Source organism: Thunnus albacares, chromosome 17 (assembly GCF_914725855.1).
Source record: "Thunnus albacares chromosome 17, fThuAlb1.1, whole genome shotgun sequence".
NCBI lineage: Eukaryota > Metazoa > Chordata > Actinopteri > Scombriformes > Scombridae > Thunnus > Thunnus albacares.
Window position 1 is genome coordinate 6,790,009 of NC_058122.1, and position 14,390 is coordinate 6,804,398.

Genomic DNA, 14,390 nt, shown 5'->3' on the forward strand with positions numbered 1-14,390 from the left:
TTTTCACAATTTGGCAAGCCAAAAGTTGTTATTTTAAAGGCTTATTACTTATCTATAATGCATTTGTAAATCATTTTTTGATAAAGCCATGTGGGACATTTCATAAACCCTTCATGAGGGTTGCCTTATTTTGGTTCAGGATACATTTTGTGACTGCAACGTTTTGCTGTTGCTCATTTTGAGATCTAATCATAGGGATTAATTTATTTTCACTTTCATTACATCCATAAGTAACACATTGACAGAATGTAAGATTATTTTGGTCATGGGTTTCATTATCAGATGGGTGATCCTGGGACAAAATCGTAACAAATAGGGGTCCGTGGTCTATTTTGTGTCAGTTTAGGGGTCCTAGACGTGAAAAAGTTTGAGAACCACTGGTCTACATAATCTGGGGGGCAGTACTGTGGACACTGCAGGTGCGGCAGGGGTGCAGTTGCCTTTGTGTTGTCGCTGTAGTAAACACACAGTAGAGTCCAAACATCCCGCCCGTGAAGAACAATCACCTCCTCTACGTTCGCGCTAGTCTGTCCGGTGGGCGTCTCCCGGAGCTGTTTCAGCTGTGCCATTGGACAAACACTGCTCCCTTTCCTCCCCGGCTTCCGCTTTCTTTCATACGCACGCCCAACCACGGAATAATGATAATAATGATCAAGATGGCTACTACAGAGTCCTCCTTGCGGTAGCTAACAACCAATTTCATGGAAGCACTCAAAACTGCGATTTCCCACAGTTCAAGTCCCTCGTAGGTGACGGGGGCTGCGCCAGGGGCACTACTATATGGATTAATACGGGCTGAGAGGAGATAAAAGTAACTGTGTTGCCGGCAGCACTCATTCTGAGGAAGCTAACTAGCTAGCTGTAGCTGTCGACCGTCTCCAGGTTTAGCTCTCCAGCCGCAGAGGAGTGACGCGCTCCCCGCGTGCCCGGCCGGTAAACGGAGAGCGTGAAATGGCAGAGCCGAGGAAAGTGCCGTTCGTCACCATCTCATCCTTCAACACCTCGCCGCCGACCCCGGAGTCCAGCAAGAAACGCCGCCGCGAAGATGAGGCCGTCGACATCACTTTTGGGAAAGATGGAGGTGGTGGAAGTGCCGCGGCGACCGGGTCAGGAGGAGGCTGCGGAGGTCTGCTCGGTAACACGAAAGGAGGCGACGCCGAGACCGGGGAGACGAAGCCTACGGTCCGCCTCAACCTCCCTCTTAGCGAGCCCAGCGAGCGTGGCTCCGCTGAGTTCAGCTACAGCGAGCTGGTCAACTCAACTCTTTCTCAGGTGAGGAGTTACTGTTGACCGGAGACAGCCGGCAGGGGCCTAACCTGGCATCCCCCCCTAAGGGAGAGACGTGCTGGTCAGCTTGTCCGGCTGAGATGACACACTTGTTACTTCCTCAAGAGTGTCAATTATGCTCATGTATTGTAAATGAGGCCCTTAACAGTGAACCAGTCTTCCTAACATGCGCTGAAGGCAGCACAGACCCTAGACTCTTTTTAAAACAGGCTTTAAAATCTTTCTATTCAGGAAGGCTTTATCATCTTAACTCTTTCTTTATGTTGTGTGTTGTAGGTTTTTAACGCTGTAGCACTTTGAGATTCACTGTGAATGAAAAGCACAGTACAAATTAAATGTATTATGATTATTTTTATGCTCAGTAGTTTATGATAACCCTCCCCTAAAGTCTGGACAGGTACATGATTTTGAATGATGAATTGAAAAGTTGTATATTGATGCAAACCTGACTGATGAGGTTGATGGTTGTTTGTGTTTGCTTCATGTCATTCCTCTTCTCTGTTGTCCTCAGGTAAAGCATGCAGGTTCAACAGTCCCTAAAGGACTCGCGCCTCCCCTGGACCCCAACGACCCCTTTGCTGATGATGAGAGGGAGAGACGGGAGGTAGAAGAGATGGCTAAGAAGTTTGAGAGCAAATATGTAAGTGTTATTATTCTCAAGATGTGTCTATATATGTATATTGTTGCAGCTGTATGTGCAGAAGGATGTGTGATTTATTTTTAAAAGTTAATGGTCGTTGTGTTTTCCTGTTTGCAGGGTGGTAGCTCAAAGAAGAAGAAAAAGGACAGGATGCAGGATCTGATTGACATTGGTTATGGTTATGACGAGACTGACCCCTTCATTGACAATTCAGAAGCCGTGAGTTCCATTTCGCACAAATTTCTTAATACCTCTCAGTCAACCCAGGCTGTGTTTGTAGTCATTGTATCTGTATATGTAATTAACTTGTGAGCAGTGTTGGTTCATCTCAGATGTTTTCAAGTGTGTTTTGGACCGAAACTTGTCGACCGGGAACCACTTTGACTTGTATCCTGTCTATCCACAATGCAGTTCTTCTTATCACCACTGATCTAAATTTCACTTGAACACAAAGTCACATGCTGTGTCCCAGTTCCAAACTGTGTACTAATTCTGAGTGAATTTTGAGAATATAGTGTGATTATGCTGGAAAAGTGATTAAAATCAAGTATTACTTAAGGATATAGGCCTAAAATTTGCTTGATTTAACAATTAATTTCTTTTTTTTGAGTGTAGTGTTGATGGACACTGATGTTTCACAATGCAATGTGCAATAAAATGAGATACAGCTGGTAAAAAAAAACAAACAATTAACTGTAGTCAATGGTGAAACTACTTTCGAAAGATCTTAGATTATGAAAAATCAAGTTTTTTAGGAAAATATTTGTTCATATACAAAGACTGTATACTATGAAGATTAAAACTATGATATGTAAAGTGTAATGTTGTTATGTGAAATAATTTGTTTATCTAAGCAGAGGCAAAATGTTGTTGCAGCACACAGTAGTAGAACTAAATGAAGAGTAACTGTCAATCTCTCCTGACCACAGTATGACGAGCTGGTACCGGCCTCTCTTACCACAAAACATGGAGGCTTCTACATCAACACTGGCACTCTGCAGTTCAGACCAGCATCTGACTCAGAGGGCGAAGGTGCCAGCGCGGAGAATAATCACTTCAAGGTAGGTTCTTTCATCTCTGCACTTGTATGAACACATAGTAAAGGAGAGCAGCTGTATATGCAGGCAGATTATACACATTAGTCGAGGAAAACAATTCTACTGTAATGAAAACTACGGCTGTCGTACCGTAACACTAAACCGAACTTTTTGTATTTGTTTGTAGAAGATGATGAAAGATGGTGAAGAGCGGGTGATTAAAAAACGTCGGAAAAAGCAAGACGGTGGAATTCTGGAAGACAAAAAACCCAGGAAGAATAAAGTACCAAAGCCCGGGTGAGCTTTTCATTTTTCTTCAGTGTTTCATCTCAGGCTTGTGGTATTTTCTACTAAGAGAATATTTTTGTGTGTTATTTCCTCTTTTCAGATGTCTGTGTGGTAATGCAGTTAAATGTTGAGATTGATTTCCAATGTTAAAATTCAAATATAGGTTAGAAAAATGGCTTCTCTAATGGGAAGTTCACAAGAGCAAATCTGACACCTAAGGGCAAGATGCGTCATGGTTTCCCATCAGCGCCCTCCCCCCCCCCCCGCAGGAGTTACACCACTAGAGATTAATACATGCTCACTATGCAGTCAGTTAACTGTCTTTCCTCTTTTTTTGTCTCTTCTGCACTGGCAGGGTGTCAGCCCTGAATGTTCATCGACCAGAAAAGAAAAAGAGGAAGAAGCTAATGAAGGATTCTCTGCACCTGGCCAACATGCTGCGCCGCTTCACCCGGGAGAAGGAGGAGATGCGGAAGAGAAACATAGCCGCAGCCGCCGGTCTGCAACGACCCAACGCCAAAGTGCCCAGTGCCAACAGCGCACTCATCAACACCCACAACAAGGCTACCAGCGGCAACGACTGCAGCATGGCTGACCTGACCTCCGACCCGGCCGTGATGTCACTGCTGGGGTCAGCCAATAACGACATGCTTCAGGACATGATGGGGGACCTGGACTTCGGGATGCTGGACTCTCCTCAGCCCTCCAGTCCAGCACCGGGAGAGAACGGCTCCTTTGGAATGGGACACAAACAGGGTGGAGGTCGCGTGTCGCAGGGTAATGTGATGCCCCCTCCTCCCCTGCCCAGCGGACTCCCAGGCCCGCTCACAAAACGCATTGAAGACCTGAGAGCGGTACGAGCTTCAATATCTCACCGGATCACATGTTTTAAAATATCCGTTAAATCTTATTTGGTGTGTTCAGGATACACGTCAGGCTCTTGTTTGATTGCTCTATTACAGACAATATTTGGCACATAGGAGCTGCTTCTACTTCTTTGTTAAACATGTCATCTCACCTCTTTTTCATAGCCGTGTTTGTCAAGAATGTGACTCATCGCTGACGTCACGCTCATTGTTTGTTCCTTTTCACAGGCCTCCCGTCTGTTTGATGAAGAGGGCAGGAAGAAATTCTTCACATTAGACATGAACAACATCCTACTGGAGTGAGTAACATCCACATTTTTCATTTTTGCAGGCTGTTATAAAATCGACAAACGTAAACCTTCATCTGTCTCTCTCTGCCTGCGTGTGTGCGCGGCAGTATTGAGTTGCAGGTTCAGGAGCAGCCGACAGAGGTGCGTTCAGCCGTCTACTGTCATCTGGAGGCCTTCGTACCCTGCAATAAAGAAGCTCTGCTCAAACGCCTTAAGAAGCTCAGCCTCAACATACAGGTGTGTGGGAGTGATTGATTGAAAATGTTGCTGCTCCAACCGTACCAAACGAGGACTGCTCACCACAGTTTTCGAAGGATATGTGATGTGCTTTAAAAATAGTCCTCTGCAGAATTGAATGTCTAGAAATTATGTAGTTTCTGAGCCGTTGAAACAAAGCATTTGTAAAGTGAACTGTTAAACCAAAGAATATCACCCTTTCAGTTAGTTTCATTTGATTGATTAGCAAACAATGCCTAGAAGCGTATGTTGTCCATTATTTCACAAGATATAAGCAGCAGTTAGAGTGTAACAGTGAAAGCCAAGTCATTGTTTTTGTTACAACTGTGTCAGCCTGTTATCACGGTCTATATTTAGACGTGAGTGTGCCTCCTGTCTCTGTGTCACATTTCTGACTGTGCTTTTCACTGTCGTCCAGGATGACCGTCTTCGAACACCCCTGCTAAAGCTGAAGCTGGCTGTGTGCAGCGTGATGCCAGAGCAGATCGCTCGATACAACATGGACTGTATCGCTAAGGTGGCAAAGTAAGGACAGTTCTCATGTCGGCTGCGACTCTTATTTTAAGTGCAGCATTATTTCTTTTTGCTTCTCAACACATTTCCATCCGCATCATTTATAAATGTTTGATACATGATGTTTATTTCTCTGTTCACAGGCAGCAGTCTGAGGAGGGAGAGAAGAACGGTTCAGAGGATGACGATGAGGAGAAACCAGGGAAGAGGGTGATGGGACCTCGAAAGAAGTTTGTCTGGGATGACAAACTCAGGTCAGTTTCACCGAGGAAGTGAGGTTCATTTCTCATTTGCAAGTAGCTGTATGTGTTAGGGCTGTGGTCCGCCGGTCGACTGGTCAAGTAGTTGGTCGATATGCTCTTGTCTGACTAAATTCTCATTGGTCGAATAATCTCTGTGTTATTTTCCTAAGGAGAAAAGTGCTACATCAATAGCTTTCCAGGAGTAATCCATTGTTTCCTGCGGCAGGAGGGACAGACTAATAAATTACCTGTGAAAATGGGGGTGTATTCAAAACACCCCCGTTGTTTTCACAACTTCAAACTTGCCCAACCTAATGGAGACTGCTGGGTCTAACTGTACTCAACGTTTACTGAACGTACTGAACGTTTACTGAATCTGTGTTTCTCCATAATGACACAACGAGAACCCCCGCCAGGCCAAAAAATATATTTTTTAATTAAATCAATAGCGTTTGGGAGTCTCTGTGCAGCGCTGTTCCGGTATGTGAGTCAACCTCTGTCGTTGCCTGGGAAACTGTTGGTAGCTTGGCTCTGTTAAGGAGTATGTTTGCGTAGTGAGTGGGAAAGAGCGAGGGGCAGAGAAGTGACGGTGGATGCGAGCGGGGCAGAGGAAAGGGTTAGCGGTAAGTTGTCAGTCTGGTAGTAAATGTACAGTACAGACTACAGTGTGTCAGTCAATAAATGCTAAAAAGTCACGTCTGTTGTTTCCCCAAATGCTGGAAAAGTGAAGGGGGTTAGCTCCAAAGTTAGCAACAAAGGGTTAGCATAACCTGATACACAAAACAGAGAAATAGAGAACAGAGAAATGTGTGACTGCCGAGTTTACTGTGCACTGTGTCCCATGATGGAGTACCTGGACTGTGTGTGTGTGTGTGTGTTGCAGGTCACTGCTGTGTAACTTGGTGCGGGTGAAGCTGAGCTGCTACGAGCTGGAGGGCAAGAACACGCTGTCTCTAGAAGACTACCTCAAAGCCTTTATGGAGACTGAAGTTAAACCTCTCTGGCCTAAGGGCTGGATGCAGGCCAGGTGGGTGCCTGTTCTGCTAAGATGATGTGTCAGCAAACTTGTGATAATCACACTTCATTTTTACTTTCTATCTGAGTAGTAAATTCTCTCATACCGTTCATCTTTTATTAATATTTCTGACATGTTTTTGTTACAGGATGTTGTTCAAAGAGAGCATCTTGGCTCATGGTCACCTTACAGGCTACACGTGAGTCATGCTACTTATTATAAATAAGTTTCTTCATAATTGACTGGTCATCTAGCTTGTTCTCACTCACTTATATCGTCTTTTCACTCCAGAGCGAAGAAAAAGATGGTCCCTACTCCCAAGGCCAAGCCAAAGGTTAGACTTTTCTGTGCCATTAAGTTTTACTTTCAATGCAATATATTTAATATGACGTTGTGTTGAAAGTGCTAGCTTTTAAGTTGATTGCCCTTGAAGGGTTTAATTAGAGGGTAATTCTGGTATTTTCCTTTCATCTGGGATATAAGTGACTAATGGGGACAGAAATTTTTGGAATTGGTCCAGTATTGACTGCTGGCTGCAATGTAATCCTTGGGGCTTGTCAGAGTATTTCCACTAAAAGCATTTGTTTTTGCCACTGACAGGCTCAGATTGTTATTATGTGTCTGACAATGAAAGTAAACACAAGAATTAGCCGCCTGTAGCAGCATTATGATTAACTGCATTGGGAACTACATCCGGGGCAGTTTGCCGGCTAGCCAAACCACCCCACATACTCGTCCACACACACCAGTTTGTTTACATGTATGAGGCTGACTTTCAGTGCAGTTAGACAGTAAGGAAACTAAAAAAAAGTGCAATGATGGATAAACTCGTGGATTATTATGAGAACGATCGTGAGTCATTTCCGTACTTTGATGGGCGCAATTGCCCCTAAGGATTACATTGCAGCCTGTTTTGCGGCTGCTGGCTGAAGTGTTCTTGCTCTACCAGGATTACCCTTTAAAAGTTATCATCAAAAACCAGTCCATAAGTTTTTGGTCAGCAGTGATCAAGGAGTGGAGTTTATTTTTGGCATAAGATGTTGCTCGTTGATCATCATTATCATAAATTAATGTTATCAAATAGTTTCTGTAATTGGTATTTTTTTGGGATCTTCCAGGAGGCTGTGTGGGCTCAGCGGCCCACTCCTTCAGTAGGTGCCACTCCGTCCCCTGCTGCCCAGGTTGCCAAGCGACCACCTCAGTTACCGTCTGAGCCCATATGTCTCGATTCCCTCGACGAGGATCTGACGGCTCCCTCCTTGGACTCCATCTCCCAGGCCCTGGCCATCCTTGGCAACGCAGCCAAGGGCCTGGCCCAAGGGGACAGCCCCCCATCCCCAGAAGGACCCGACACGGCCAACAACCCCTCCTCCCTTCATGCCTCGCCTCTCATCCAGCAGCAGAAAAAGAACTCTGTCAGCACGCCCAGCTCCAACACACCTCACTACATCTCTACCTCTTCGTCTTCCTCCACCTCTATGTCTCGGCCTCCCTCCATCACGTCCTCTCCTCTGTCCTCAGTGAGGGTGGATGGGATGGGGGTCGTTAAAGGCACGGCGCAGGTGCACAGACACTCAGTGTTGAACACTCACAGACCGGTGGGTGTGGCTAAAGTCAACATGCCTGCCTCAGCCATGCCATCTAAACCACGCCCACCACCTACTGCGTCTCCGCTTGTGCCCCCAGGATCAAAGATGGGGGTCTCCACTACCCCCTCTGGCCTCCTCAAAGCCAGCAGCAATAATAGTAAAGCCAACAGTGGTGACACTCTCATCATTACATCGCCTCAGTCTCGGCCACACACGCTCTCATCAACCGTGCACATGACCCCAAAAACCTTCCAGGCGACTCGCCTGCCCCAGACCCCACAGAGCAAATCCTCCCCCTCCCTCTCTCAGTCGCTCACTGTAGTTCAGCCCCAGCAGCAGTCCAACTTCATCACCCCTATGCACGCCACTCTCACCAAGTCCACCCACAGCAGCATCCCGCCCATCGTCAAACTCACTCCCCGTACCCCCAATCCTGTCGTCACTGTCACCACCTCACCCTCACCCTCCATCTCACAAAGCCCCAGGTCTCAGGCAACCCCCACCATACACCAGTACACCCCCAAAAGCCCAGCAGGGTTCCGCCCGCCGTTCTCAGGTGCCCAAGGAGGAGCAACCAAGCCGGGGCAAGGCAGCTACACTCCTCCAGGAAGCCAGAAGACCCCAAACAACAATAGCACCACCAACACCAGCCTTATTAACACCTCATCCATAAGCAAGCATTCAGGATCCAGTGCCTCCCCCACAACGGCCTCTGCCAACCCAGGCCAGCGTCAGAGGCTGGGGGGTGGGACACCTCAGGGGGCCAAGCCCATCGCATCTGTCCCGTCGCCATCCGTCTCTTCTCAGTTGCCACAGGTTTGTACTATGAGAATGTCAGATAACCGCCAAATTAACATATATGGTTCCTGTTGTCCAAATGAATCATTATTCAGTACATTTACATGCACTTTAGTAATTTGATCATTGCCCACAATCTGATTTCTGACCAAACTGTCTCCAAGGTGGGATTTGAGTTATCAGACTTATGTATTTTCAGGGTTTTGCCCACTTGCCTGTCTTCAAATCTTCAACCCGTTTTTGCTCAGGTTTCCACGGCAGGTAGCAGCAGTCTGCTCGGCTCAGCTCCGTCTCTTCCCCTGGGGTTCGGGATGCTGGGGGGCCTGGTGCCCGTATCACTGCCCTTCCAGTTCCCCCCGCTGCTAAACCTGCCTCCACTGGGTACAGCAGGCTCCAGTACGGCAGCCAGCGGCTCCGCGGCCAGTAGCAATGCATCGTTTTCTACCCTGACACAGAGTGAGTGACGCACGCAGGGCACAAACATGGACACTACAGCAATAAAACTTAAATGATGCACCACACACACATATTTAACATTGGTGGCAGGTATGAAATAAAATGAATAGTATAATGTGTAAAAAGATGAGTGAATTAAATGTGAAAAAGACAATCTCAACACATTAGACAGGCGCTCTGTGTGTTGCCCTGCTGTTGTCTGTTTGGGTGTTCCTGTGTAGGCCTTGTTGTGTGTTTTATGTTATAGCATCATTTGTTTTTACCATTTTGTGAGTCTGGATGTAAGCTTGTGACCTTTCTCCTGTTTGACATTATTCCATTTTGTTTGCTTCATTTCCCAAAATTTCTTCTGTTCTCCCTTTTTTTTCCCCCCCGGCTCTCCTGCCAAAATTATGCCAATCCTGCATTGGTCACTCATTTGGCCCTCTATCTTTGTTACCCCCCTCCGTTTGGCTGTCATTACCCTCATTTCCCTCTCTGCTATCTTGTTCCTTTTCCCTTCTGCCCTCACTGCCATCTTTTCTTCCTTCTCCTCAACTCTCATTGCCCCCCCCCCCCCCCTTCTCATTTTGTTGGTATCTGTTTCGCCCTCTTCTCCCTTTCCCTCGTTTCTTGTTCCCCTGTCCTGTCTCCTCAGATCTGTATAAGAGTCTCCAGTCAGGGTCTCAGGTTGCTGTGCCTCCTCACTTGCAGCTCGCTTTCTCAGGTAAAATCTGACCCTCCCTCCCCCACAAAGCCTGCTCCATTTACTTCCTCCCCTGCCTTTTTCTCTCTTTTCAAATGTCTGGTGTTTTCTGTCTCGGGTTGTCCTTTTTCCGTCCGGTCCTGTTCTGTTCTCTGCTGGTCCGTTGGTGGCTGCATGCCTTTTTTTTATGTAGTCATTTTTAGCTGTCATCCGATCTCTGTAATAGCTGTGGCCTTGTGTTTGTCTGTCAATGCTTTTTCACTGACATTTCAAGAACTCTACTATTCCTGTTCAGATGTCAGTCAAAGCCAGGGAGGAGATGCTAAGAGGAAGACTCTATGATGCAGCTGGATTTCAACACCCAGCGGATGCCGTCTAATGAAATGACGAGATGTTGGGACAAATCAGGACGGAGCATGGCTTTGAGTGACAGATGGACAGACCACTCATAATCGGGGCCTGAAATAAGGACTGGATCGTACTTCAGATGTTTGGTCTGAGAAGATCAAATCAACTTTTCATGAATACCAGTTCAATATAACTTTTTAAAAAACAATTTGATAACTTTTAAATACTATTCATAGAATTGTTAAATGAAATGACAAACAGCTTGTCAATGTTTACAAGATAGACCTATATCACTGTGGGCAGGGGGAAGGAATGAGTGAGATATTTTTAGGTGAGTGAGGGCATATATGTGTGTGTGTGTGAGGGTCTGAATGTGTTTGACTGGATGTATTGTTTGGTGGGACTGAAAGTGTGCCTTTGTATGTCTCCCTCTCTGATGCATGGTCAGTGTGTCTATTTGGTGCTGTTTTTATCATAATGTAATTATCACTGATACCTGTAAGAAATGTAAACTGCAAATAGTTGATTTGAGCTTTTTTTTTTCAATGGGAGCTGTACACTTTTTCATTGTACTTGAATTCTTGAATGAATTCTTTTCTGTATAGAACTCAATACTTTTAATTAAATTTTTCCCTTCACAAGGTAGTGATAATTTAAGTTTCATATTTAAGGCTGAAGTGAGTTTTGTTGTCAACTGAGTTTGATGACTCCAACATTAAAAACCATTGTTTCCTCTGGACTCCATACGACACAGAAATCTTGAGGCAGCGTCTTTAACAGATAAAAACTTAACACAACTGATGCACATGACATCACCACACATCAACGGGCAGTGTAGATTTAATTGAAACTTTGATTTGGCTATTAACAAATCAATTCCAATTATCATTGAACCCTAACTTAAACCAGACAATTTTGAAAGTATTTAACAATAATGATCAATAATGTATGCAAAATTTCAGAAACACCATTTGACACCAGACCAAGTTACCAGAGTCCATCAAATAACAAGCAAGACAAAAACAATACAAAAACAGAAAAAATGGGTTGTCAATCAAAGCAGTTTATGAAAGACTTAAAGGTGCAGTGTGTAGAATTTAGTGGCATCTAGCGGGACGGACTTGGCAGAAATATAGGAATATAATATTCATAAGTACATTTTCATTAGTATATAACCACCTGAAAATAAGAATTGTGTTTTCAGTACTTTAGAATGAGCCCTTTATATCTACACAGGGAGCAGGTCCTCTTCCATTGAGCTAGCCAGAACAGATAAACCAAACACTGGCTCTAGAGAGGGCCTTTTGTGTTCTTTGCAAGTTTAGCGCCCACTGTAGGTTCTCCTATATGCTTGGAAGGGGAGGGGGAGGGATATTCAGTTGGTTGTGATCTGCAGCCTCACCGCTAGATGCCACTAAATCCTACACACTGCACCTTTAATGTGAAGGGTAACTTGAACTGGCAGTATGAGAAGGTCAGGATTGGCCGGCCCTCCCAGAGCTTCTCCCAGGTGTCTTCCCCTTCAAAACATTGTCGCGCCATGTTCGCCTTTTGGGAGCCTACTTGACCAGAGGCCTGGTTTTATCGTCGTCGCCACACTGGTGGGCTTTGTACTTTTTCACCTCAGCCATGTACTTTGACCAAGCATCGCTCTTGCCTGGCTCAGCCTGCAGGAGAGGAAGCACAGGTGATTAGTGGTGCAGTCAAAAGTACACAATTCAAATCGACAACACAATCATCATCATCATCAACATCCCCGCTTACTTCTGTGTCCTGTTTCTGCTTCTTCGCAACCATGCCGGTCTTTAGGAACACACCGCCTCTGCGCTTCCCCACCTGGGTTAGGGGATAGAAGACTGAAACCGTTACAGGAGCCCTTGCAGATGGGACTGCCAATGAAGGAGACTACACCAGAGCAGGTCTATATTTAGTCTCCTGCCGCACCACCAGCGAAACCATCATCAGTGAGGAGCATCCCTAGTCTTGACTCATCTACAATTTGTTACATATTGCCACAGTGTGTTTATAAAAATGTATAGTACAAGCACTGCATGAGTCTGAGATGCTACTGGCAATTAACACTGAAATGTTGGACATTGTTTCAGGATGTACTAACTCAAGGGCCAATCAAGTAAGACTGTCAAATCAGTGCATGGTGCTTCAATTTGGATGTGTGGAGAACTATTGCTATCTCATCTTACAACTGCCAAACCCCTTACAAAGCTCGTCACGGGAGGGGGCTTCTTTTCCACTGGGGTCTGTCCTTGCTCTGTGGGTCTCGCATCTCCACTTGTTCGCTGCGACTCCTTTTTCCTCCTCTCCTCCTCCTCCATCATCTTCTTCTTGAACATCTCCATGAAGCTGCCGTCGTTGGCGAACACGTTACCCGCGGACACCGGTGCTTTGCTCGCTGCCGGTGCGGGGCTGCTGGAGGGGGACCCGGGGCTGCCGTCGCCACTGGAGTCGCTGCTGCTGCTGCTTGTTTGAGGTTTGCTGTGTGCGCGTTTTGGATCCATGTTTCATGGGCGTAATGTTCATAAACAGACACAGTCCAGCAGCTCCCAAACGACTATGGTCGTGTCCGCTTTAAGGCTTTGTTGTGAAGTTAAACAACACTGACAAATCAGCTGAGAGGCCGGCTGCACCCCCGAGCTACAATATAAAAAGCACCGGGGTTTATCTGTACAGGCAGCTTCACCGTTCAGTCCAGAAGATATTATATATCCTCGAAAAATAAGGCGAAAAACAGGCTTCAAAATGACGTAAATTTCCGAACAAAAACAAAAGCGCCAGTTGCTAACGTGGCTAACGCCTGGTTAAAGGCCTTTACGGGCGAACTCAACCCAAACCGCCAATTCGTGCGTAGGTTGTATAGATATATAAAAATGCAGTTAAAGCACACTACAACGTTCAAATACCTTCATCCAAAAACTACTATGTTTCTAGATTTTATTGATGCTTTTCGCTTACTTTCGCCATCCCTCACTTGCTTTCGGCCATGTTTCATTTCCACCAATGACGTCACGTGGCGGGTGGGTTTTTTTCCCCATCCGCATTCCGCGAAGTCCCGCCCTTCTCTGCCTCTGATTGGCTAGTACTCCTTACCTTCATTGTTTAGATTGGTTAGGTTTAGATACGAAGAGTGAGACGGTTGGGTTAGCGTAAGAATATCAAGATTAGAGCCAATCAGAGGCGGAGCTGGGCGGGTCTTCGCAGAATGCGGGTGGAAAAAATAACGCCGGCGGGTGTGGCGCCCCCTGCTGTGTCGGAAGTGAAGCTGACATTTGAAAAATTATAGATTTTCGCCTTAGCAATTTTTAACTGAAAACTTGCTGCACTTGCTTTGCGTAGGTTGAAACATTCAGATATGTTGAACTTGCATTATATATTATCATTATGATTATTATCATTATTATTATCATTATAATGTTGTGTTGTAATGTGTGTTCTATGTTGTTCTATGTACTGTAGCAGTTTCACTATGAATGAAAAGTGCGGTACAAATTATATTATACATGCGCTACCTCTTGTATACCACGTGTATAGGTGCACATATACTTATCATTTGTACTTTACTATGATTTGATAAGTAGGTTCCTGTGTCAGTGTCCATTTATAGCTGTTCTCTACCCTTTTGAACGGTCCCCTTGGGGATTAATGGAATCTTACATTATTTTATCCTGTTGTTCTGTCATTATTATCAATCAAGGCTTGTTGTTAGGGGTGTGTAATATTCGTCACAGTGGATTTCAGGTAACAAAGTCAAGCTGAATTGTTTTCAGCTTCATTCTTTAGTCTCATCTAACTCCAGGATACATCTGCATAAGTAATTGGTAACTGTACCACAACTTTTAAAATTAAACAAACAGGAAATCCATTACATACCAGTGTTTGTCTCCAACACGCCAATGTGTCTGTCATGGTTTTTCTTTGTTTCCTGGTGCTTTATTTTGTTGCATGCTACATTACTTTGTGACTTGTTAGGTGATTTATTGTTGGCTAAGAACATGTGGGTATGCCTGTTCTCTATAAAGTCTTGAGACAAAGCTTGTGGAAAACAGTGTGTTAGATAAATAATGCTTTCACCATTTCATTCAAA

The 14,390-nt window shown here is 45.2% G+C and overlaps 2 protein-coding genes across 3 annotated transcripts; one reads left to right on the forward strand and one right to left on the reverse strand.

Moving 5' to 3' along the window:
- Positions 1 to 244: 244 nt before the first annotated feature.
- Positions 245 to 10,943, forward strand: ubn2b (ubinuclein 2b). 2 transcript variants are annotated; one of them, XM_044331597.1, is made up of 17 exons: positions 245 to 1,272; positions 1,799 to 1,927; positions 2,045 to 2,146; positions 2,857 to 2,988; positions 3,152 to 3,261; positions 3,608 to 4,106; positions 4,347 to 4,417; positions 4,516 to 4,645; positions 5,064 to 5,170; positions 5,302 to 5,412; positions 6,284 to 6,427; positions 6,564 to 6,614; positions 6,707 to 6,749; positions 7,534 to 8,820; positions 9,051 to 9,258; positions 9,896 to 9,964; positions 10,239 to 10,943. In XM_044331597.1, exons 1-17 carry the CDS (start codon positions 952 to 954, stop codon positions 10,283 to 10,285), a joined length of 3,561 nt encoding a protein of 1,186 aa, XP_044187532.1. In that variant the 5' UTR covers positions 245 to 951; the 3' UTR covers positions 10,286 to 10,943. The 2 variants fall into 2 exon arrangements, with proteins under 2 accessions (XP_044187532.1, XP_044187533.1); XM_044331598.1 differs by lacking the exon at positions 9,896 to 9,964.
- Positions 10,944 to 11,113: 170 nt separating this feature from the next.
- trir (telomerase RNA component interacting RNase) lies at positions 11,114 to 13,318 on the reverse strand. Its single transcript, XM_044331648.1, has 3 exons — positions 12,511 to 13,318; positions 12,056 to 12,127; positions 11,114 to 11,958 (listed from the first exon to the last, which is right to left on the reverse strand). Exons 1-3 carry the CDS (start codon positions 12,805 to 12,807, stop codon positions 11,851 to 11,853), a joined length of 477 nt encoding a protein of 158 aa, XP_044187583.1. The 5' UTR covers positions 12,808 to 13,318; the 3' UTR covers positions 11,114 to 11,850.
- Positions 13,319 to 14,390: the final 1,072 nt, after the last annotated feature.

Coding starts and splice junctions, on each gene's coding strand:
- ubn2b (XM_044331597.1), top strand. CDS start 952: ATGGCAGAGCCGAGGAAAGTGCCGTTCGTCACCATCTCATCCTTCAAC. Junction 1,928..2,044: donor AGAAGTTTGAGAGCAAATAT/GTAAGTGTTATT, acceptor TCCTGTTTGCAG/GGTGGTAGCTCAAAGAAGAA. Junction 9,965..10,238: donor CTTGCAGCTCGCTTTCTCAG/GTAAAATCTGAC, acceptor ATTCCTGTTCAG/ATGTCAGTCAAAGCCAGGGA.
- trir (XM_044331648.1), bottom strand. CDS start 12,807: ATGGATCCAAAACGCGCACACAGCAAACCTCAAACAAGCAGCAGCAGC. Junction 12,128..12,510: donor CCCCTCCCGTGACGAGCTTT/GTAAGGGGTTTG, acceptor CCCCTAACCCAG/GTGGGGAAGCGCAGAGGCGG. Junction 11,959..12,055: donor AGCAGAAACAGGACACAGAA/GTAAGCGGGGAT, acceptor CCTCTCCTGCAG/GCTGAGCCAGGCAAGAGCGA.